This window comes from Podarcis tiliguerta (genome assembly GCF_965153285.1).
Source record: "Podarcis tiliguerta genome assembly, chromosome: 6".
NCBI classification, from domain to species: Eukaryota; Metazoa; Chordata; class Lepidosauria; order Squamata; family Lacertidae; genus Podarcis; species Podarcis tiliguerta.
In genome coordinates this window covers 23011617-23034572 of record NC_139539.1, presented here as the reverse complement: position 1 = coordinate 23034572, position 22956 = coordinate 23011617, and the positions used below count along the sequence as shown (strand labels likewise).

General features: G+C 45.6%; 1 protein-coding gene across 1 annotated transcript in view; it reads right to left on the bottom strand.

The window, feature by feature from the left end:
• Window positions 1-3817: 3817 nt before the first annotated feature.
• DBNDD2 (dysbindin domain containing 2) overlaps window positions 3818-22956 on the bottom strand; it is a 36166-nt gene continuing 17027 nt past the window's right edge. Inside the window, exons 2-4 of the mRNA XM_083447143.1 lie at window positions 14913-15068; window positions 14635-14781; window positions 3818-6037 (exon numbers count right to left, since the gene is read on the bottom strand). Of these exons, the coding sequence (XP_083303269.1) occupies window positions 5835-6037; window positions 14635-14781; window positions 14913-15068 (506 nt within the window). The 3' untranslated portion in view covers window positions 3818-5834. The remainder of the gene's footprint in view (window positions 6038-14634; window positions 14782-14912; window positions 15069-22956) is intronic.

Below are 22956 nucleotides of genomic sequence, written 5' to 3'. Positions count from 1 at the left end.
TCCCCATCCCTGTTTTGGAGCAAGCGAATTTGTTCCATTGTCTCTCTGGCAAAACTATTGAGAACTGCAGCCTTAATTATGTCAAAGCTAGGCTATGGCTTAAGTAGTTTTCTGGCAGGGTTCCCTGCAACCATTTCTTTCTGAAAGATGCCATTACTGTAACCTTCCTGCACCCAGTGCTTTTTATTACTAAGCTGTGATGGCTAAATGGAGCCTCTTCGTTTGGAATTGGTGTCAGTTCCTTGGGAGGGCTCTTTCCATAGACATCAGATTGGCCACTGGTGGATGCTGAACTAGATAAATGGTTGATGTGATTCCTCAGGGCTCTTCTTATGTCCTTCTCATTAAACACGTTGTATTTTTGAAGTGTAAACACTTCCTAATATTAAATAGAGTTTACGTAGTCTTGTTACTCATATGTGACAATAAGCCAAATAAGCTAGCAATCCTGGCTTCTCAGAAGGAAAAAAAACCATGATCCATGGATCAAAATAACACCAAGCTATACCCTTTGTGGTGCATTTACTTGTTCATGCAAAAGTAGAAGCAAAGTGACAGCAATCAGTGTGCTCTAGTATGTAGTTTGTGCACAGTATGGTTGGTTGGCTTATCATTTTCAGCAAATGTGCCCTCTATGTGAGTGGTTCTGACAACCTTTAGTATAGCAGCTCATGTGTGAGCAGAGATTTGAACTAGGGACCCAATGACCCCTAATTCATTGCTTTAACATCCTAAACCATACCAGCTTCCTATGCAATATTTTATCTTGCCAATCCTTATGCCATTGTTATTTCCAGTAGATAAGTGAGTCCAAGTCTGAAATGGGATTTAAACCGCCATTTCAGGGCTGCTGAAATGGGCATTCAGGGTCATAAGACCCCAACTGCTGTGGGTCAGTCATCTGACATAAGTCTGGAGTGGGCACAGAAGAGAAGCCAACACAGTGTAACGAAACATATACAGTGGTACCTTGGGTTAAGTACTTAATTCGTTCTGGAGGTCTGTTCTTAACCTGAAGCACCACTTTAGCTAATGGGGCCACTGCGCCACTGCTGCACGATTTCTGTTCTCATCCTGAAGCAAAGTGCTTAACCTGAGGTAATATTTCTGGGTTAGCGGAGTCTGTAACCTGAAGCGTATGTAACCTAAGGTACCACTGTACCTAGTTAGAAGTGATTCCCAAACTAATTATTCCAGCCTCCTGCTTAGGCAGGAAATCTGCTATTGCATCCCTGATAGTGGGGCTGGCCCTACCATTAGGGAGAACGAGGTGGCTCTTAAGTGGCAGATTTGGGGGTGTGGGAGGAGTGCTGAGGTTTTAGAAAACAGAAGAGTCTTTGCCACATGACCTGTCCTGTACCTTCTAAGCCGGGTATGTCCAGCTCTCTGGAGACTGCGGTCTACTTACGGTATAATAAAACTGGCAGTGATCTACTCATTGTTATTGCATTGCCCAGAGTTGTTGAGCTTTTGGGGGAGGAGGACAGAGGGTTTTTTTTGTGGGGCGCTGGCAGTCTGGATCAACCAAGAACACCTCGCGATCGAAGCAGTAGATCACGATCAACCGGTTGGACATGCCTGTTCTAAGCTATCCCACAGCCCCTAGATACAGTGCAGACGTCCCGTCACCAGCATTGAAGTAAGATTTGACTGTCAATCTTGTCAGCTTCTTCACATGAGATGGTGGGGGTACCATCTTGTTGATTGCCTCAGACCGTCAACTGTTTTGAGCCAGTCTTGTAAGGCTGGGATAAGGCCTCTTGCCTTAACCAAGTTGCTTAATTTCCCACAACTTGATAGGAAAATTTCCCCACTAGAGGGCAGGCACAGCCTTTTTCAAATTCCTGTCATTTTCTTCTAGAGCCCAGGAATGCAGTGTTGAATTTCCTTCCTTTTATCTAACTCCTAATCACATACTTAAGTGCAAGCTTCACTTGAAATAGCCAGGAAAGTCCCACTGGTTTTAAATTTCAGAATTTGACCCTCCATTTCCTGATAGATTATAGCTCCTAGTCAGCCCAGCCAGTAGTCAGGGGATGATGGGATTGGTAGTCCTACAACTTCTGGAAGGCCACAGATTCCCAATCCCTGGAATATTCTGTTGTCACTTCTTGTGAAAGGCACAGGAGCATGTCCAGAAAAGGGGATGATAACCCTAGTTGGATCAACAGCATTGAAAATTCCCGTTCACTTGAAAATTTCCACTCCCAGTTGGTGGGGGGAGGAATGCATGTTTCTGTTTGTGTTCAGAAGAGAGAGCGCTTCTCAGCTACCCAGTCATCAAACATTTTCTGGTTCTCCTGAGGCAGCAAAAGGTAATTGGCCAAACCTGACTGAGGATAACACTATGCATCTGATGACATGGACAGACATGAACTCACAGAAGCTTGTACCACAATAATAAATAAATAAATTTGTTATTCTTTAAGTTGCTATAAGACTTTGTTTTTCTGTGAAAAGCAGTGCACTTGGTGCTCAAACATGTTCCTGTCAGGAGTTCTCCCTCCCCCCCGCCCCCCCGGCACAGTTGCTAAGAAAAGTTTTCTGTGTTCGCAGTTCACCCTCTTTCCAGTTGTATTTTTCCAGTGGTTTCTTTTATTGCTTCGGGTGGGTTGTTCCTGTGGCTGCTAGATCTCTATCACTGGTCTCTCTCCCCACCCACCTGTGCTGTTAGTTCCCTGAGTCACTTCCTCCTCTCAGTCCTTCGCCCTCTATTCAGACCTCTCGCTGGAAAGCAGTTGCTGGAGTTGTTTGCAAATGGAGAAACTATGACTCACTTGCACCTGGATGGAAGCTCAAATGCTAGATGTTATTGCCAGGACCCAAGAGGGCTGGCTGATGTGTTGAGTCAATGCCGATGCCAGGCAGCTAAAGGGAGCTCCCCAGGAACTGGGCCGGCCCAAGGTTATTTATACACCAGGCTCCTTTTATTTCTTCTTGGGATTCTTCCAGTTTCACAATCAGAGTGGCTTTCTTGTTCAGTTTACAACAGGGCCAGCACCTGTCTGGTTTAAAGCAGACTGAAGACTTCAAATCGCTTGAGTGCTACTCCCAACATTAATTTGACATGCTAATTTACAGTGTAGGGGAAAGCATGAAAAATGCATTGCTTTCAGGTGTGGACCATTGCATACACATGCATTTCCGCTGAGGCTGGAAAGTTGCAATTAGCTATGGCTTCCCACTGTATACCAACCCAACAAAATCTGGTTGTGATCCTGATACAAGCTATGCATGGGGAACCTGGTCAGGGCAGATGGAGGATGAATGTCCAACAACATTTGGATGGCCATATATTTATATGGTTTGTTTTCTGTATACCCAATCAAGTGGCCCAGAGTGGTAAGACAATTTTAGACTTGTATACATTTTAGCTGCACTATACGGAAAACAGTACTAGGCTTGAGCTTGGAAGCTCAGCTGAGAACAGGTGGCTTTTAAAATGTCACTGCCTCTCAGCCTCAATTACCCACCTGTAAACTGACATTATAATTACTTGTCCTCAAAACTGACTTGAGGGTGAGCCACATGGATGGTTATTCTTGGTATTGTCCATGTGGTTTTCCTGTGCTCCCCCCCCCCCCCATTCTGTCAGTTAGGTCCAACCTCTCAGTTTATTGCACACTTCATTGCTCACTTTTTTTGCAGCTGTTGCTGCATATACCAAGGGGCTGCTAGAAGTTGGGTCGTGCAACTATTTGTGTCTTGCACACACAACCGATAGCTTGTGATCAAGTAGCGTTGCCAGCCTGCAACCCGGATGCCATTCATCTACTTTCCAACCACCTGATGCAGTGAAGATTTAATTGGGAGCACCTTTCTTTTTTAGTCAATCATGATGTTTAATCAGTTAATCTAACCAATTCATTGATAATATGTAGTGCGCCATCTGTGATAGTAGCAATTTTACACAGTGAGGTTATCAACAGATAAAGTACATTAGGCAAGTAATCTAAAGCTTGGGTGGAGAATGTGTGGTCCTCCAGATGTTGTTGGGATACGACTCCCATCATCCCTGACCACGGAACTTGGGGGTCCCAATAACATCTGGAAGTGGGTGCACAGGTTCCCCATCCCTGACCTAAAATGTCATGGATATTCAGAGCTCCACTATTTATTCTGCACCATGAGATGTTTCTTTTGATTCATCATCCCATCTCCTATGCATGTTTGCATCCTGGTTCATTTTGGCTTCTGTTTTACAATCAGACTGCTCACTGTTAATGTTAGAAGGGGGTAAGAAAGAGTTCTAGTTATGAGTAAGTGTGACTTAAGCAGTGTCTAACGATGGCACCATGAACCCCAAATTGGTGGGGGACAAACACACCTGAACACACAGTCTGCTTTTAGTGGCAGTTGCATGGGAAAGCCCTAGGCAGAAATCTTCCCCTGTTCTGCTAGCTGAGATCGTTTAAACTGGAAAAGGACTTCCTGTATACAATGCCTGTACTCTACCGAAAAGCTGTAGCTCCTCCCTAAACCACCATTTTGCTAACAGAGAGTTTTCAGGTGTGCCTCTTGAACATTCCCCATGAATTAGTGTTGAGCCTGACAGTTGAGAAACATGATGAATAATAAGAATACTTAGCATTTAGTGTTCAAAGCTCTTCATGTACATTGTTTCAGAAACTCTTTCAATGTTCCCGTAAGGTGGGTCATTGCTGCTATTCCCCCTATTGAAGGAGGAGGACAGGGCCACTGTGCAAGTTCATGTCAGAGGAAAGATTTGAACCAAGGACTCTTTGAGACTAATCTCATGCATCCTGTAGCTACTGCACCAAGTGAATTCTATTGCGTCGTTGAAAAACTAGCCACATAGCAGCAGGCCAAGGCAACTTTTCTACCTAGGGAAGGTCTACACAACTTTGTCACCCATCAAGCTGAATGCCACAACCAACCACCAATTACAGCATACCAGAAGCGTGAGAACCGATTTTGTAATCACTTGGAAACATCAGAAGGGGGGGGGAGGCAGACATGGTTGGGGTAGGTTGCATTCTGCTCTGTGTGTCAGAAGTTATGTGGGCCCACACTAAGTACATGTTATTACTGCTGCACCCCTTTTCTGAAGCCTTTCCCCCCCCATTCCTCTGCTTCTTACCTTCCTTACCTACCTGCATATTTGCAGTGTAAGAATGCAAAATTATATTTGTAGGGGAGGAAGAATAAACAACTATGCTCCACTGCTTATCAGTGCCTCCCCCAGGAATCTAATCCTGTTCAGGCATCTCTTCTTGAGCCACAATGCCTTACTGGCCCTTTCCCCCCAATAATGCACATCCTCCCAGTTGTAGACTCATTGAATTGCAGAGTTAGAAGGGATCTCGAGAGTCGTCCAGCCCAACCCCTGCAATGTAGGGGTCTCAACTAGATCATACATGACCATCTGCTTGCTTGAAAGGAATACAATTTTCTTTTATGTTACAACTTAGACATTTGTTGTGTGTATGTGGTGTGCTGGAACTGGAGAGACTCTAAGCTTGCACAAATGCCTTGCCTGAAATAATTGCAGCCGAGGTCATGGCTAACTTGACAGGGTGAGTGAACCAAGAGCGTTAGCTGTAAAAGGCTGGAGAGTTAGTTGAAAAGACCAAAAAACTGCAGTCCCTTTGCCTCACCCCTTTCTCCCTATGCTCTTTACCTTTTCAATGCATTGACCATCTTGCAGGGAGAAAGCTTATTTCTAATTCTCCCCAAGTACAAGAAATGAGATAGGGAACCGCTGTGACGTTTAGTCACTGAGCCAGACATCCACATTCCTTCTTCATCATGTCAGCTGGCAGAGTCAATGCGGTGGATTGGCAACATACACACAAACGCACACACACACACCGCTAGCTGCTGCTCTCCTGCTCCTCGGGGCCATCTTGCTGCAGCTCTTCTTCATCTGACTGCACCACGGGGGTCTCGGCCCCTTCCTCACTGGTGTCTAGGCTGTTCAGGTCTGTAGAGGCAGAGGATGTGGATGAGATCCGGGATTTGATCTCGGTCGAGTTGGGCACTTGCAGAGAAATTTCCTCCTCGTAACGGTTGGAATCTGGCCAAGGAGGAAGACAAAAAGAGAACAAGCGCTTGATGAGGCTGGCCAACATTTTGCTGCCCTCTATACCGATGTGAAGCTGTTCCTGCAACATTTCTAGCTTCTTAAGCTATGCCGGCTCTGCCTATATTAGAGCAGAAGAAAACCTAAGCTTTGTTGCTGTTTCCCACCATTGGTTATTGCAGCTAGTTAGCAGATACATGCATGCCACATCATAACAGAAAATGCAAACGTTTCAAGTTTTTTATAATGTCTGCAGCACCGAGGGCAGTATGATGGCACGTGCCTACCCCTTCCCCCGCTCTATTCCTAAATTTACTGCATGCAAGTTGCTGCAAGGGTATTGCAAACATAACATCAACATATCAACACCTACGCTGAGATTCTAGGTATTCTAGGGTAGGCATAGATAGGCAAACTCGGCCCTCCAGATGTTTTGGGACTACAACTCCCATCATCCTTAGCTAACAGGACCAGTGGTCAGGGATGATGGGAGTTGTAGTCCCAAAACATCTGGAGGGCCGAGTTTGCCCATGCCTATCCTAGGGTAATGCCTCACGTACATAAGAGCATAGGAAGAGCCTGCTGGATCAGGCAAACAACCCATTAGCCCAGCATCCTATGCTTGCAATGGCCAACCAGATGTTTCTGGGAAACCTGCAAGCAGGACCTGAGCCTAAGAGCCCTTTCCCCTCCTGCAGTTTCCAGCAACTGGTATTCAGAAGCATTACTGCCTCCCGCTGTGGAGGCAGAGTCTAGTCATCATGGCTAGCAGACACTGAGAGCCTTATCCTCCATGAATTTCTCTAATCCTCTTTTAAAGCCATCCAGGTTGGTGACCATCACTGCTTCTTGTGGGGGCAAATTCCATAACAGCGCATTAAAATGCATACAATTTCATATACACACAAGACTCAGCCTGTCATCTCACAGACAGGCTACCCAAACACAAGGATCTTGAACGATTATTTCTTGCAGTCATTCTGCAAAGCCTAAAATGGGGCGGGACAGGCTGGCTTCTTGCTGTCTGGATAAGCCTTTGTAGTGTCAGAGGAGTCAGACACAAGTTAAGACTCTGTGCATCTCGCCATGCCTGACCTAATTTAAGGTATTCGAAAGATTAGCATCTCTGGGCATTTTCTGGCTGTTGCACACACACAGTTTTTTTGAGACTGTAAACTGCAAAATGTAATCTGAGAAGGTGCCCAGAGAATGCCTTTCTATTTTGTTTAGTTTTGTTACTTTAAAAAATTGCCCAGTGCCTTGAGCAGTCATATTTCCCATTGCTGGAGCCTGTCAAATTAATACAGCTGACTGCTGCCCACCAGTTTGACTCCGCTGTTTGCAATGAGGAGATTTCAGGTGTGGAATTGGCTGAGGTTCAAAAAGGGCACTTTCTGGAGCAGCTGCAGGGACAGAGAGAAATGTGGCTACCTTTTGCATGGCATTGAAATCGCCACACAAGCACAACCTTGTAGAGTGCAAAACCTAGCTCTACAGCAATCTCACCTTAAGAAGAAAGGAAACTTATTCCTTCTCCTTTACGACTCTGGAGAAAGGCTTGCAAAACAAGAGAGGTATTTGGGTAAAATTTGAGATTGCAGGGCACCCAGGGATCCAACATGAATAGCTCAGTAGCTCCCTTTTGCTACATCGGTTCGCTCCAAGCTTTAGAAAACATGGGACAGAACACCCTCCGGGGTGGGAGCAGGGCTGTCTTAAGCATATCTGGTGCTGTGGTACAAAGATCCCTCTGGCTCCCCCCCCCATGGCAACTCCAAAACAAGGGAGGGGGCAGTGGAAAATGTCCTCTGCCTCCCCCACCGCTCCGATCCCTGGCGCCTGGTGGCAGCGATCAAGCAGGAAAATGTGCTGGGGGACATGCTCTCTGGCATCAGGGTGCCCAAGAAGGCAGCCTGGGAAGTCTGCACGCCGCATTTCGCCAGGAAACAGGAGGAGGGCAACGACCAGGAGCAGGGCCATCATTAGCAGATGCAGAGGCTTGGGAGGAAGCTGCACGCCCGCCAGCCATATTGTTGGCAGGGTGCAGCTGGCGGGCGTGCAGGGAAAGGGGAGGCTGCCAGTAAAGCCACATAGCTCTCCCACTCACTAGGGCGCCCCGAGAGGCTAGCGCCATGGCCCAACGAACCACTAACACCAATGGGAAAGACAGCTCTGGATGGGAGTAGCTCCTTCTTCCAAAAGCTGCTGAGAGGTCAAGGGAAAGCAGCAGGGTTGCGTTCCCCATCGCTTATCTGACAGAGGCCATCAATCTGGCTGCTTAGGTGCCAAAACCAGGCCTGAAACCAAGATTGGATCCAGATAAAATGCTTCCAGCTGGCTAGCCACCACGCACTCTGTCACCTTGCCCCGGAAGGGAATATTAGAGTCTGCAGGGTAGTTTTCTAAAAACTTACCAGAACATCGTAAAATGGGGACTTGCAGACAGAGCTATCTGGCACAGCTATCAGCAGGGGGGGGGGGGGCTTGTTGGGGTTCATCAGCCCACAGCAGCTGCTGAAAGCTGGGCCTGTGCTCCCTTTGTGGTTCTTATGCTCCATGCCTGCTAATGCTCATAAAGTTTACAGGCCCCCTTCTTCCTTCTATTCACCGCTCGTTGCCAAGACAACAATACAACTATTTGACAACTTGCGTTTCGAAACTAGAATGAGTTATGCAATACAACATATGGGATTTTGCTTAATTTACATCTTCCCTTTTGCTGCTTCTGCACAGAACTTGGCAGCCCAGGCTTCCGTATGGTTCATTACCTCTCGATCCTGTTCAGAAACAGCCCCCCGTGCTTCTGCGCGAAAGTTATGTTGCGCGGATGGTATTATCTGCCCTGCTAATAAATCATTAGCCAAAGACACTGCTGAACATGCAGTGCAGCGTGTGACTCCATGACAGCGGGAGCAGGTTGACCCTGCAAACCCTTTCCGTCAAGAGCCTGGCCTGGCCAGATCTCCTCCGTGAATCCCTGGCCGTGTCATTGTACAAGCCACGTGCCTCACATTCCTTCTCCATGTTTGGCAACGGGAGCTTTTGTGCATGGCTTGTGAATAACGTGGCTTGGAGACATCATCAGTGAGGCCGTTTAACTGGAATGCAGGAGGCTGTGCCGGTAAAGTGCTTGAATCACACTCTGGCTGAATCACTGCATAATAGTAGGGTCTTGTCGCCTTCTCTTTGACCTCCTGCACAGGGCAAAGAGCCTTCCAACCTGAGAGAGAACAGAGCGGGGATGCAGAGAGCTGTATTTTAAAAAATGCAATCAACATAAATTCAAATACTTTGGGAGACGGCTCAGTGATGTTGTCCATTTAGGGACAACTGGCCCATGCTTGCAGAATAAAAAAAGCTGATTAAATGGTGTGCTGGGTTTTGGTTGGTAGGTTGGTTTGGCAGTTCGTTTCCCAAATACTTTTAATTAGTTCATTCAGTGGGAACAAGCAGCCTTCTGCTGGTGGTACTGCTTTTCCAGAAAAGGCATTAACCTTCACAAAGTGGGGTGCGTGGCCAGTCTTTCTGTGTCCTGTCCCCACCCCTGAACATTTATTGAAAAGTTATGGTGCTGCATTCATATTGCACTATGCAGTAAGATTAGCTGAGGTCACAGAGTAATGAGATAGATCAGTGGTAGGAAACATCTAGCCTATGGGCCGTTTAAGCTTGCCAGACTGCCACATTTGACCCGTGGCATAAGTTTGTCCCAAACCTCATCACCTAACATCATAGAACGTCAGGCGTGGGGCAGGCAAACCTCCTGGAAGCCCGTTGTACAAGCGGAAGTTCTTCCACAGGGCTCTCTCTCCCTTGGACGTCGCTCATTAGCTCAGGGGTCAGCAACCTTTTTCAGCTGTGGGTCGGCCCACCGTCCCTCAGACCATGTGGTGGGCTGGACTATTTTTTTTTGGGGGGGGGGGAATGAACATAGAAAAATTCCTATACCCCACAAATAACACAGAGATGCATTTTAAATAAAAGGACACATTCTACTCATGTAAAGACACACTGATTCATGGGCCGGATTAAGAAGGCGATTGGGTTGCATCCTGCCCACAGGCCTTAGGTTGCCTACCCCTGCATTAGCTGAATCCCAGCCTGTGCTAAATTCTACTCAGTAGATCCATTGGGTGGAATTTAAAGTTGTGCTCCTCCAGCCATGCTGCATGCACAAGCATTGCAGCTTGGCAGGTGGAATGATCTTCCCTCCTTCCTCCTTGCATCGATCCCCTTTTTGAGGAGTGGCTAACCTGGGGCGTTTCAACTACAACTACATGCCCCATCACCCCTGACTACTGGCCATACTGATGGGGCTGGTGGGAGTTGTAGTCCAACAACTCTGGAAGGTGATTAGTTAGCTATCCTTGCTCTATTTGAGAGGCTGCCTGGTTCAAGCTTGGTTTAAACCTTAAGAACAAAGAGTTACAAGGGCTTGTCCATACTTCCACTTCCCCTGTCACTGGACAGCATGGGTCCAAGCAGTTTCCCCCTTTCCCTGTGCTTTCTAGCCATTGGTCTCAGATGTTTTGCCTTGGCCTTGCCACTCTCCTCCAGAAAACCGGCTCTTTCGCACTAAATCAGAGCAAATGGCAATTGCCATTTGTTCTGATTCAGCGCTAAAGGTCCTCCACGCCTCCGGGGGCAAGCTGAGGTGTGGAAAAGCCCTGAGTCTCACCCATCAGCTGTTAATACACGGGCAGAAGACTGAGCAGGCACAAAGTTCCCCTAGGCCCAGTGTTCTCCACTATAGTGAGATGGACTGTATGTTTATTCAGATTATATTGCTCATTTCTAAATTTGCAACCATACATATACAGTAAGTTATTTCATGCAAATTTTATGCAAGACTGTGCCCTCGTGTGTTTTTTGGTGGCATATTTCTTTTGTTGCATGGTGAGACATAAATCACCATCCTATTTCACAGATTTCTTCCGGGACTTTTTCTTTCAGCCTTTCTACTAGTAGACTAGGGGTTGTCAACCTGGTCCTTACCACCCACTAGTGGGCATTTCAGGATTCTAGGTGGGTGGTAGGGGATTCTAGGGCACAAGCTGAATCCTCCTTCCATTGAGCGCTGGTGGGCGTTAAGGAAATTTTACCATCAAGAAAGATGCAGTGGGCAGTAGGTATAAAAAGGTTGACTACCCCTGTAGTAGACAGAGGTTAGTCTCAGTTTCATTCCCCTCTGCTCCTTTAAGCAGAGAGCATTTCACCTGTACTGCTCCTCTTCAGTCTTAGGAATCTTTGCATCAAAGTCCCCATCACTCAGGCTCAGAAGAGCATACAGCCAAAATGCTGTAAATGGCAAAGCAAGCTACTTGTTTAGCCCCCAATCCATGGGAACCTCTGTGACATTTGAATAAAATGTCAGATCTATCCATCAGCCAGCATTAGATCTGTCACATTTGGTGCTTGCTCCCTCATCTATTCTTGTTTGGAAATATTCAAATGAGCATGTGGGCCCCAAAGAAGGAAAAAAATGTACTTTTCACTGACTTAGGATTTGAAGGCTTTGAAAACAGAAGAATAGTTAGTAATAGGGAGCAGGGACAGGTCCAGGTGGGGTGGAATCAGCAGGTAGGCTGAAAGGCTAAATTTGTTTCTGTGTGCTAGTAGCAGAGTTTGCGTTGATATTGTGATGGCTTTTTAACTAACACACCAACAAACTGATTAATTTCAAGCATCTGGATTTCTCTGCTACGGAGAAAAAGCCAATCAATTTTTTGGCACACAACCCATAAAGGTTATGGTCTGCTCCGCTGACTGTTTGATAATCTGTTTTGGCAATGGCAATGGCAATGGTTTCACGTCCTAAATTATAAATCCCACTAAGAGGCAGCACAATTTCACTTTGAAGAGCACATGCTCAGAAACAGAATGTGTTTGGTTTGACCTGGTCCTGCACCATCATCGTTTAAACACATAATAAAAGAGACTTTCCATTGTTTACTTCCACATTTAACATGCACGTTGCACAGAAAAAGAAGCCAAACCGATACAAGCATGACATACCAAATGCGTAAGTAGAAAGTGCATAAATTTCATTTTTATTTTTCACTAGTGTATGTGTGGGTGCAGATCAGTGCAACAGAGTACTGCTGGTACCTGAATGAGTTCCATAAATCCTAAAAGCATGGTATTTGTGAGTGTGATCCCCATAACACCTAACCATATTCCAAAATCAGGCAGAGTTTAGCTAGTTTTGAACCTCTAGCCCTCGTGATTATGGAGAAAAATAAGAATTTGGCATGATCTGCCAAAGGTGTACAAGTTAAAGGTGGCACTAGACAGTACTTCTAGTAAGCAGTACACCAAGCTTTTGCTTATCTCAATGTCTCTCCTTATTTCTCTTGCCTCTCCTCCAAACTATTGCTTCTCCTTCCCAAGCAGCAAGCTGGCAGACCGACCCAATGGCAGAGCTACTCATAAGTACCTGCAGTTGGTCAACTGAGCATCCCACTCTCCCTATCCCAGGATAGTAGGTGGGGGTGCTTATTCTCAAGTAATTCCTGTATCACCCCTTTGCACAGAAAAATGCGAACAGTAGGCTGCAGAGGGATAGTCTGCTCCACCTTGCCTTGGTAAGAAACGCAGGTGGAGCAACTTGCACAGGTGCAACCTTAGCACATGCCTGTTAATGATGTTGTTGCAGTAAGTAACCTTGGCCCCACTTGACCCGAGAGGATCCTGAGCTAAGCCAAGTCCATTTTTATTGTATGTAGCCAAAGGCCTTTACAATGGATGACAGAAAATAAAAGGAAAACTTTCCTCTAAAATCATGCAACATAGCCTATAGCAGTGTGTAACATAAAAAGAAATTTACAACATTAAATTTTAATACTGGAGTGCATTCACATAGCTGGAATAGAGTTTCTTGGCTGCCAACGCAAATTTGGATACCTGGTGTGTAATATAGATGTTTATCTGCTAGCAGTTCAACTGTCACTTCCTGTGCGGATTGACCTGGAAGCCAATTAAAAATTGGCGATATGAAATTTCCTCTGGGCGTTGTATACAGGGGGCAAATCAGCAGGTCGTGTGTGATGTCCTCTACCTGATTGCATCCATATATACATTTGCGATCCATATGGGGAATTCCCCGATATCTCCCCTCTCAATATGCTGAGGGCACCTGTTGGAATCTTAGTTCTACAAAAGCCCTGCGTAGTTGTGGGAAGGTCAGAGTCTCAAGGTAATGAGGCCTTGAAGGATTGGTCTTAATTGGGGTGTAACAAGTAGAGTAATGGGCGGCAATGATGGATGCTCTTTCTTGGTTGGCATCCTGATCAAAAATCCAATTTCTAAGGTCACGTGGGCTAAGTAGTTCTCCATTTGAAGATTATAAACCCTAAGCTTATTTTGGCACCTTTGAGCCAGCCCCCTGCCCTTGCTTGCTCTAACCAGCAGAGCTTAGTGAGGGTATGATCCTCAAAGGCGTTCAGCCTGTGCCAGTATCTCAGATAGGCTAGATCAATTCTCTCTACTAGCGAGGGGAGTCATGGTCCAAGGGCTCACTAGGCTCATTCCTAATCTCAGCTCTTCGGATCCCTTTAGTAGCTCTGCAATTTAGTTGGTCTGCAATTACCTACCAGAAATCAGAAGGCTGCCACCTGAACACCCTAAGTAGCTTTACAAACAGTGACACACACACACAAACCCAATAATAATAATAATAATAATAATAATAATAATAATAATAATAATAATAATTTTATTTCTACCCTGTCCATCTGGCTGGGTTTCCCCAGCCACTCTATATGTTCTTTCCTCATTGTAGCTTCCTCAATTGATGTCAGTGATAAACTGTGATTGGTCTAAAATTAGCTAAAATGTATAAAATAAGTAACAAATGTTGGAAATGTAAGGAAAAAGAAGGTACTTTCTATCATTTGTGGTGGGAATGTAAAAAGGTGAAAGGTTTCTGGGAAATGATTTATAATGAGATGAAAAAGATGTTGAAATATACATTTATATAAAAAAAGAAGCATATTTACTTGGGATTGTAGGCATGGATATTAACTGTTTTATATGCGACAACGGCAGCAAGAGTATTATTGGTACAGAAATGGAAGCAGGAAGAATTGCCGGCAAAAGAGGAATGGCAGATGAAATCAATGGACTATGCAGAATTGGATAAGATGACAGGAGGAATTTGAAACCAGCAGGACCAGAAATTCTTGAAGGACTGGAGTAAATATGCAAGTTATTTGAAAAACAATTGTAATCAGCTGACTACGCTTGTAGGATTACAAGAGGTTTTGTAGGGAGAACTATACGAAATATTACAGAAAAAAATTAGGAGAATGGATTCTAAAGTATGGATTATTAAAAGCAATAGTTAAGAGGAGATGCAAGACTAAGAGATGAAGGTCGAAAATCACTAGACGTGGTTGATGGAAGTCCTAGGCTTATAGCCAAAATGTGGTATAAGATGAGAGATGTTATGTTATGTTTTATGTGGAAAATATATGTAAAACCAATAAAAATGTATTTTTTTAAAAAAGGAGGAGTTATATTTCAACAGGCCCCAGAAAGAGTTGGATGCGGCTAGAAGTTGATGTGGGTCAGTTAATGGGAACTGAACAAACCTGGCAAGAGAGCAGCTACATTGTTATTGTCCTCGGTCCCGCAGCTGAGAAACACGTCCACAGTGTCTTGGTCAGAAAGGTCCATCATGTCCATCTGTTCCAGCATGTCCACATTCACCTCCATGGAGGAAATGCTGCCTAAGGGAGCTAGCAAAGAGACAGAAGCCATCAGATGTCGTGCTGCATGGCCATCACCTGTTAATTTTTCACATGCAAGCGGGGCAACCGTGTTCCATAGACTAACGCACCGCCTATGACACCTCCCCAATGGTACTTACGTCTCCTGTGCTCTATCTGCAGATGGGATACTGGGAAGAAGAAATCTACGTCATGTTGGAAAACCTCCTCAAAGAATCTCTGCCTCTCCCGTAGCTTGAGCTGCTGTTGCTGCATCTGCTCTGCATCCAGCCCTCGCTGCCCATTGTCCATGTCGGCTGCAAAGGAACCAGAGAGAGGAAAAGAAATCAGAAGCGGCTTCCTCTCATTTCTTATCTGGAGGGAAACACTTCCCAGAGCCAGATGCAGGGTAAGTGGGCAGGCAGAATTTTAATGAGAGTTTAAACTGCTTTGAGAGAAGGTTCAGTCTGCACACGTTTCTTTGCCATAATGTCACTGGTCTTCAAGAAGTATTTTATTATTATTACCGATGATGATTTGAACTTACGAGTGACTTATTAATCACTTGCTACGCAAAAAAAAAAGTCTCCAGGGGTCTTATGCATTTTTTAAAAGTGTGAACCACCATGAGACCTGCTGGTTAGGAAGTATACAAAATAAACAAGCAAGCAAGCATAAAATGAAGACATTATAATAAAAAGATGTAGCAGTTCATAAAAAGATCCACTGACAGTCCCCAATAAACCTCAGCAAACATTTCATCAGCAAAAAATCATCAAGTACAACCAACAACCAACATCATGGGTTTTAATCTGACACCAAGAAGTTGTTAGTGAGAGCCCCAGACAGACCTCACTGGGGAGAGCATGCCACAAATGGGGGGGCCACAACTGAAAAGGCCATTTCCCTTGCCATCACCCCAGACTTCCTCAGAAGAGGGACTCGGGGCAGGGCCTCAGAGGAAGATCTAAGGGTCTGGGTAGGTTTCTTAAACAAAACCTGCAAAACCTGTTTACCAAAGGTGAAAACAGAATGACCATGCAGTTCACAGGCAGCATTCTGTTTTTCAAACTACCTCAAACTCTGGGGGTAGGAAGGACCTCCTGCTTCTGTCTAACCAAACCAGCTACACTACTTGCTGCAGAGCTATAGCAGGGTAGTTGGGAGAAAGGTGATTGAAAACAGAGAGGCATTGGGCTCTTATCTACCCTTGTCAGCCACCTTTCTTTCCAAGCTGACAAATAATTTGCATCCCTTTCTTGGGTGTGTTTTTTCACATTTCTCCCACCTATGAAGAATTGTCAGAGGGCATGCATAACCTCTCTGGACAACAGCCTTTCGTACTTCAGGCTTTTTGTAGGTTTCCTAGGCTGGGGGTATCAAACCTGGTGTTCTCCTGATGTTGTGTGTGGAAACTCCCATCAGCCTCAGCCAGCATGGTCAGGGATCAAGGATAATAATAATAATAATAATAATAATAATAATAATAATAAATGATTTGTACCCCGCTCATCTGGGTGGCTTCCAACAAAGATTAAAAATACATTAAAATGTCACACATTAAAAACTTCCCTAAACAGGGCTGCCTTCAGATGTCTTCTAAATGTCAGGTAGTTGTTTATTTCTTTGACATCTGATGGGAGGGCGTTCCACAGGGCGGGTGCCACTACTGAGAAGGCCCTCTGCCTGGTTCCCTGTAGCTTTGCTTCTCATAGCGAGGAAACCGCCAGAAGGCCCTCGGAGCTGGACCTCAGTGTCTGGGCAGAACGATGGGGGTGGAGACACTCCTTCAGATATACTGGGCAGAGGCCATTTAGGGCTTTAAAGGTCAGCACCAACACTTTGAATTGTGCTTGGAAACGTACTGGAAGAAGAAGAGTTTGGATTCGATATCCCGCCTTTCACTCCCTTTAAGGAGTCTCAAAGCGGCTAACATTCTCCTTTCCCTTCCTCCCCCACAACAAACACTCTGTGAGGTGAGTGGGGCTGAGAGACTTCAGAGAAGTGTGACTAGCCCAAGGTCACCCAGCAGCTGCATGTGGAGGAGCGGAGACGCGAACCCGGTTCCCCAGATTACAAGACTACCGCTCTTAACCACTACACCACACTGGCTCTCTACACACCACAGTCCACTGGGAGCCAATGTAAGTCTTTCAGGACCAGTGTTATATGATGGGAGTTTCTGAGCACAACATCAGGAGGACCCCGGTTGGCTACCCCATTCTAGAATGATAATCTCTGTTTTGAGCAAGCCTGACAGTAAGCAGCATGGAGAGCAGTCATTAGGCTTAAGTATATTCTAAACCATTGGTTCTGAATTCTTTCTTTCTTTCTTCCATGGATCATTGGAAAATTGCTGGGGATCTTGACAGGCCGCATAATAAGGAAGTTGTTCTACCAGTCAAACCACATAAAGAGCTCATATTTTAAACCACACTTTCCCCCCACTTAAGCACAGGCATCATTGTCAAAACCAATATAGTACTGTGAAAAATATGAGTCCTAGACCCAGTCACTGAGAAGGGTTTCGTTAACTAGCAAATTGTTATGGAAAAAAATTAGGAGATTGTACCAAGTCTCTGTTATGAAAATCACATGCCTTGTTAAGTGAGCCAGCCTTGGCAAAAGAAGAGTCCTTGATCTCCACAATTGGAAAAGAATAAATAAAGTGCAGGGCCAAGTACAGTACTGATATTCTAAAGTGTTCCTTTCTGTGGACATATCCACTTGGATGGAGCTATGGACCACCAAAGGACCACAGTCCACATTTTGAGAATCTATGCTCAGAACCAGTCTTCTCCAACCAGGTGCCCAGATACTTTTTACCACAACTCCCATCAGCCCCAGCCAGAATGGTCACTGGTCAGGGATAATGAGAGCTGTAGTCCAAAATGATATGGAGGGACTCAGGTTGGGGGAAGGTTGATTCAGACCCAGCCATCCTGTGACCCAGTAGACTGAAGGAAGCTTGGGCACACAGAGGTTCACCCTCCTCTGCTATCTACACCATCTTCACAGTTCATTATCTGGTAGCCCTGTTCCATATGTAACCATTTTTTGAAATTATCAAGGGGAGAGGTTTAAATCTTTCCCTCACAGTACTAGATGGGAGCAACACCTCCAGTTTCAACTGCCTTGACCGATGATGAAAGCAGAAAACAGTGGTAGACATTTTAATATTTGCAAATTTAGCATCTGCATTCATTCAGACAGTATTTTTAGATATGTGCTAAAAAGCAAACCATGTTCTGCCTGGTTTGTGAAATTGCTAGATCAAAGCAAAGAGTCAGCTCCCTTGTAATCTAAGTGGACTTACACAAGGGCAGAGCTGGGTTCCAAAGTGTTTCACTTTGATCTAGTACTGGGCAACTAAATTGCCAATAATATGAGTTAGGGACCTGGCCATAATATTTCTAAAAATTGGCATTGGGATTAGGGAAGAATGAGTCTGTCAATTTTGGTTTCTCATTTTTCCAATCTTAAATTCAATTCACCTCTTTTCTGCATCAGTTCACAACATAAAAACTCTGTCAAATACAGGGTATTTTTGGTACGTGTTTTCTTGCCTGGAGAACTGTACTGCAAAATTTGGAGAATTTTGAAGGATAGCTTTATTTCAGTTCACAATTGGTTCAAGAAATGTGAATTAAGTAGGTTTCCAAATGAATTTCCCCTCCATCCCTATAATTTTAAAGGGAAGGAAGGAAGTGAGCTCTTGGTTACCCATTTGAAGTAGAAAAGTTGCCAAGTCTGCTTGATTATTGCTTCTTTTGTTTCATGCTCACACTTTTCTTCAGTCCATCAGCATACTTCCCCAAACCCATAAAAAGATTTCCTCTTGAACACAGATAACTCAGTTCCTGCTCAGTTTTTTTTCTTAACAACAAAAAAATGAGTCTCTTAATTCTTTCCATGATGAAAACCACAGAAGAGGCGAAAGTACCAGTCAAGAAGCTCAACAATCAATCGCAGCCTGTTATGAACAGGACAAAGGTTGGGCCAATCTCCCATTTTGGGGAGAAATCCAGAGGTCAATGATCAAAGCAACAGAGGAGGAACAACAAAACTGGGTAGCCATCGGACTTTGCCTTTGAGATTTTCCGCAGCGAATCTCAGATGCCTCCAAGCTTCTTGACTCAATAGCCATCGAGGCAGGGACCAGTCTGTCTGGTATAAGGAAAATGTGATTACTGCGTTGGGCAGTGCCATAACCAAGGAAACCAAACAAACAGTGAACATTTTAATTGTCTGTGTCTCAGGCTCAGCAGCCTTGTCTGTTGCTTCAGGGGAAATTTCAGCCAAACAGCAGCAACTGTTGAACTTTGTGTTGGCTGTGGAAAAAAAGAAGTAGGAGGAACCAGACAAGGCTGTGTCTCTCTACTGGGACTAAGGTATTCAGTGCCAAGTTTCAAGAGAAAACTCAGGAGATGGTGCAGCAGCTACCAGAAAAGGGGGATACAGCTGCTGGGCTAAGTAAGGCTCATGCAGCCTTCTTGACACATGTCCATCAGCTAACAAGCATGGCAGTCATGGACTGCTTGAATGCAGATGAGTGGTGGGAGGCACCAGCTGGGGAAACCCAGGGGAAGAAGGCTCAGAGCCATGGGAGTGGTGGTGGGACGAAGATGAGTGGTCATTGGGAGAAGAGGGAGCAGACTGACAGGAGGTGGTGTCGGAAGCTGAAGAGGTAACAGGGTTTAGCAAGTAGGAGGAGACTGTGGCAGAGAGCAGTCCAGACTCAGAGACAGAAGAAGAAGCTGCAGAGGAGAGGAGCCATGAGGCAGGTTGCTGAAGAATCCTGCTGCTGCAACTAGCTCCCCTACCCCCTGCTGCAACTAGCTCCCCTACCCCCTGGTCACCTAGAACACAGCGAGAAATGAAAAGGGCAAAGGAAAGATTGGTTGCATGCAGCTGCAGTCTATGACTGCATTTGGGGGGGGGCTGGGACTTGGGCAACTGTGGGAAGGCAGGGACCTTCAGACCTTGCAACTGCCTCATTGGGACAAAACCTACAAGCAAATGTTTATGGGATCACCTGTGTTGTTTTGGTACCTTTGAATGAAGAGTTGACTTCACAGACACAGTGTTTTTTTTTTATTGCTGATCTGCACCTGACTCTGGCTGCTGACAGTGGCTTTCCTAGGTCACCAGTCAACACTGGAATGTGTGCTGAAGCACAGGAAGCAGAGGCCACAGCTCAGTAGCAAAGCATCTGCTGAGCATGCAAAACATCCCAGTTCCATCATCCAGCTTCTCTTGGTAGGGCTGGGAGTGTACTTGGTCTGAAACCATGAAGAGCCACGGCCTGCCAGTGTGGACAATACTGAGCTAGAAGCACAAATCAGTAGACGTCCGCTTCCTTATTTTCCTAACTAGCTGATCCATAAGGGTAGTCATGTCGTTTTATTCCAAATATTACACGACTCAAGAATGGGGGAACTCGGGAGGAAGGGAAGATATATACCTCCATGGAGACTATTCTGCCAACCACCACCATCACCACCCCTGGCAGTTTTCACAGTGACTAATAGTAGTAGGGATGCACAAGTATGTATTGTGCAGTAAGTCCAGCATACTCCCAATGAAGAAGTAGTCATGGATGGAACTTACTCATGTGAAAGGGCTATAGCTCAGTGGTAGAGCACCTGCTTTTGAGGGACAAGGCCCCAAGTTCAGTCCCTGCCATCTTCAGCTAAAGCAGGAATGGCCAAACTTGGCCCTCCAGCTGTTTTTGGGACTACAATTCCCATCATCCCTGACCACTGGTCCTGTTAGCTAGGGATGATGGGAGTTGTAGTCCCAAAACAGCTGGGGGGCCAAGTTTGGCCATGCCTGAGCTAAAGGGAGCAGATGATTGGAAAGCCCATTGACCAAGACCCTGGAAGATCTTCTGCCAATGAGAATAGACAATACTGTGCTTCATTTTCAGGGACTGGCAGGACACTTACAAGTGTGCACTGGGGGAAGGATGGCAGGAGCTTGACTCAGGAGAGGGGGTCAGTGGTTTGTGGGGACCTGTACCAGCCAGGGGGCAAGAGGCAGAGGCAGGGGGAGCTTCAGAGCTGGAGGGTGGAGCACAGGAGGAAGAGGCAGGAAAGGCAAGTGAAGGGCTGGGTGTTTCCCCACCCTTTCCTGCAACATTGTCTCCCAGAAGCAGGAGAGAATTGAAGTGGAAAGAGCAGAGGCAGCTTGCATGCAGGCATAGTCTCCGGCTGCATGCACAGCCCGTCGGGGGAAGATGCATAAGCATGGCCTCCTGTTGCTGCAACTGATCTGTATAGTGCAGACCTGGGAATAGCTGCCCAGATGCTAGACTGGTTCGCATGGGTATTCAGAGCAGTAGAAATGACTGTGTCAGTTTGGACAATAAAGAGTAAACTAGCTCCTGGGTGCATTTCTTTGGCTGGGGAGCTCCCTTGACATTAATGGGGTAAAATTCCAGTCTGACCTGGAATAAAGAAGTTTTGGATGTTCTTATATCCAAGTAAGCATGCCTAGGAGGTGCTTCTGCATGCCTCTTCCACCATGGTGAGCCTTTATTCCAGCAAAGCCCCAGCTGTATCACAACTGGAATCCTTTACTAACAGGCCAGACCAGTCAGCTGCTTAGCTGAGTTTTCCCACAGAAAGCAGCCAGCAATTAAAACAAGAGCAAATGAGTGATGAAAAGGGCTTGTGGGGAGAGACTGCTCTAATAACAGGCCCTCCCAAGGCTAAACGCTGGAAGCAAAGTTGTTGGATTTCACACAAAGCCATCGACTCGGTCAGGACACCTGTTGTGTGTTCTCTAATGCAAAGCTACAAAACTTCATTCCAACAGAGCGCACGGGGGGGGGGGGGAGAACATTCATTTCCCACAAGAATGCAACTCCTGCGAAGTTCCCCAGATCGAACCAACATAGTAAGAGACAAATACTGGACTTCTTCTCTACAAAAATAAAAACTTCCAAGCCGTGGTAACCCAAATTCGGCACCAAAAAAGGCTGAATGTTGCAACATATATGAGCTAGATTGGCCAATGGTCTGGCTCAGTATAAGGCAGCTTCCTAATCTCCATTCGCCTTGTCCTCTCCCCTTTGGAAGGCAGTGCAGATTAGGACCAGCAGGAGAACCAGTAATGGTCAGTAGCAACAGTAATGGCTCCACTGAAAGCATCTTCTCCAAGGCCTCTCTAAGCCCTCCTATGCAGACTATGCGTGTGTGTCCTTCTGGGTATCCAGGCACCTTTGTGTATGTATGATGAGCCCTGCTGGATCACGCCAAAGGTCCATTTAGTCCAGCATCCTTTTCTCCCAGTGACCAACCATTGCCTGTAGTTAGCCAATAAGCAGGAGCATTCTCCCTACTTGCAAATCTCAGCAACCAGTATTCAGAAGCATCCTCTCTCTGGCCGTGGAGGTGCAGCATAGCCATCGTGGTTGGTAGCCACTGACAGCCCTATCCTCCAGGAATGTGTCTAATCCTCTCCAAGTTGGTGGCCATCACTATGTGGTCACGTTGCTTTACGTAGCACCATTTGCATCCATGGTCTTACTCCAGACAAAGAACCATATTCAGTTGGCTGGAATTCTGGCTGAGAATATTAGCAAAAACAACAACACCGTTCTCAGAACTCTGATACAGCCAACATTCAAGTTTTCTGCTTCAACGGGGCAACAGAAGAACATAAGACAACTCTGCTAATCAGGCCAATGGCCCATTTAGGTCAGTATCCTGATCTCACAGTGGCCAGCCAGATGCCCATGGGAAGTGTGCAAGATGGACATGAGAACAAGAGCACTCTGCCCACATGTCATTCCCAGCAATTCCCTCCGACAGTGGAGGCAGAACCTATTCATTGTAGCTAGTAGTCACTAATAGCCTTGCCTTCCATGAATTTGTCAAATCCTCTTTTAAAGCCGTTGGTGTCCATCACTGCCTTCTATGGAAGTGAGTTCCATAGAATAACTTTGAATAAGTACTTCCTTTTTATCTGTCCTGAATCTTCCAACATTCAATTTCTAGTGTTATGAGAGAGGAAGAAAAACTTTTCTCTATCCACCCTAGTACAGTAAACCTGCAAATTACACAGGGGCTAACATTCCAGGGATTGCATCTAAAGCCAAAATTGTGTATAGTCAAAGCCCACTGGGTTCAATGTCAAGTGGGATTGCCAAAGTCATTTTTCCTGGAACCCCCACTCCCTTTCCATCCCTTTAAATTTTTT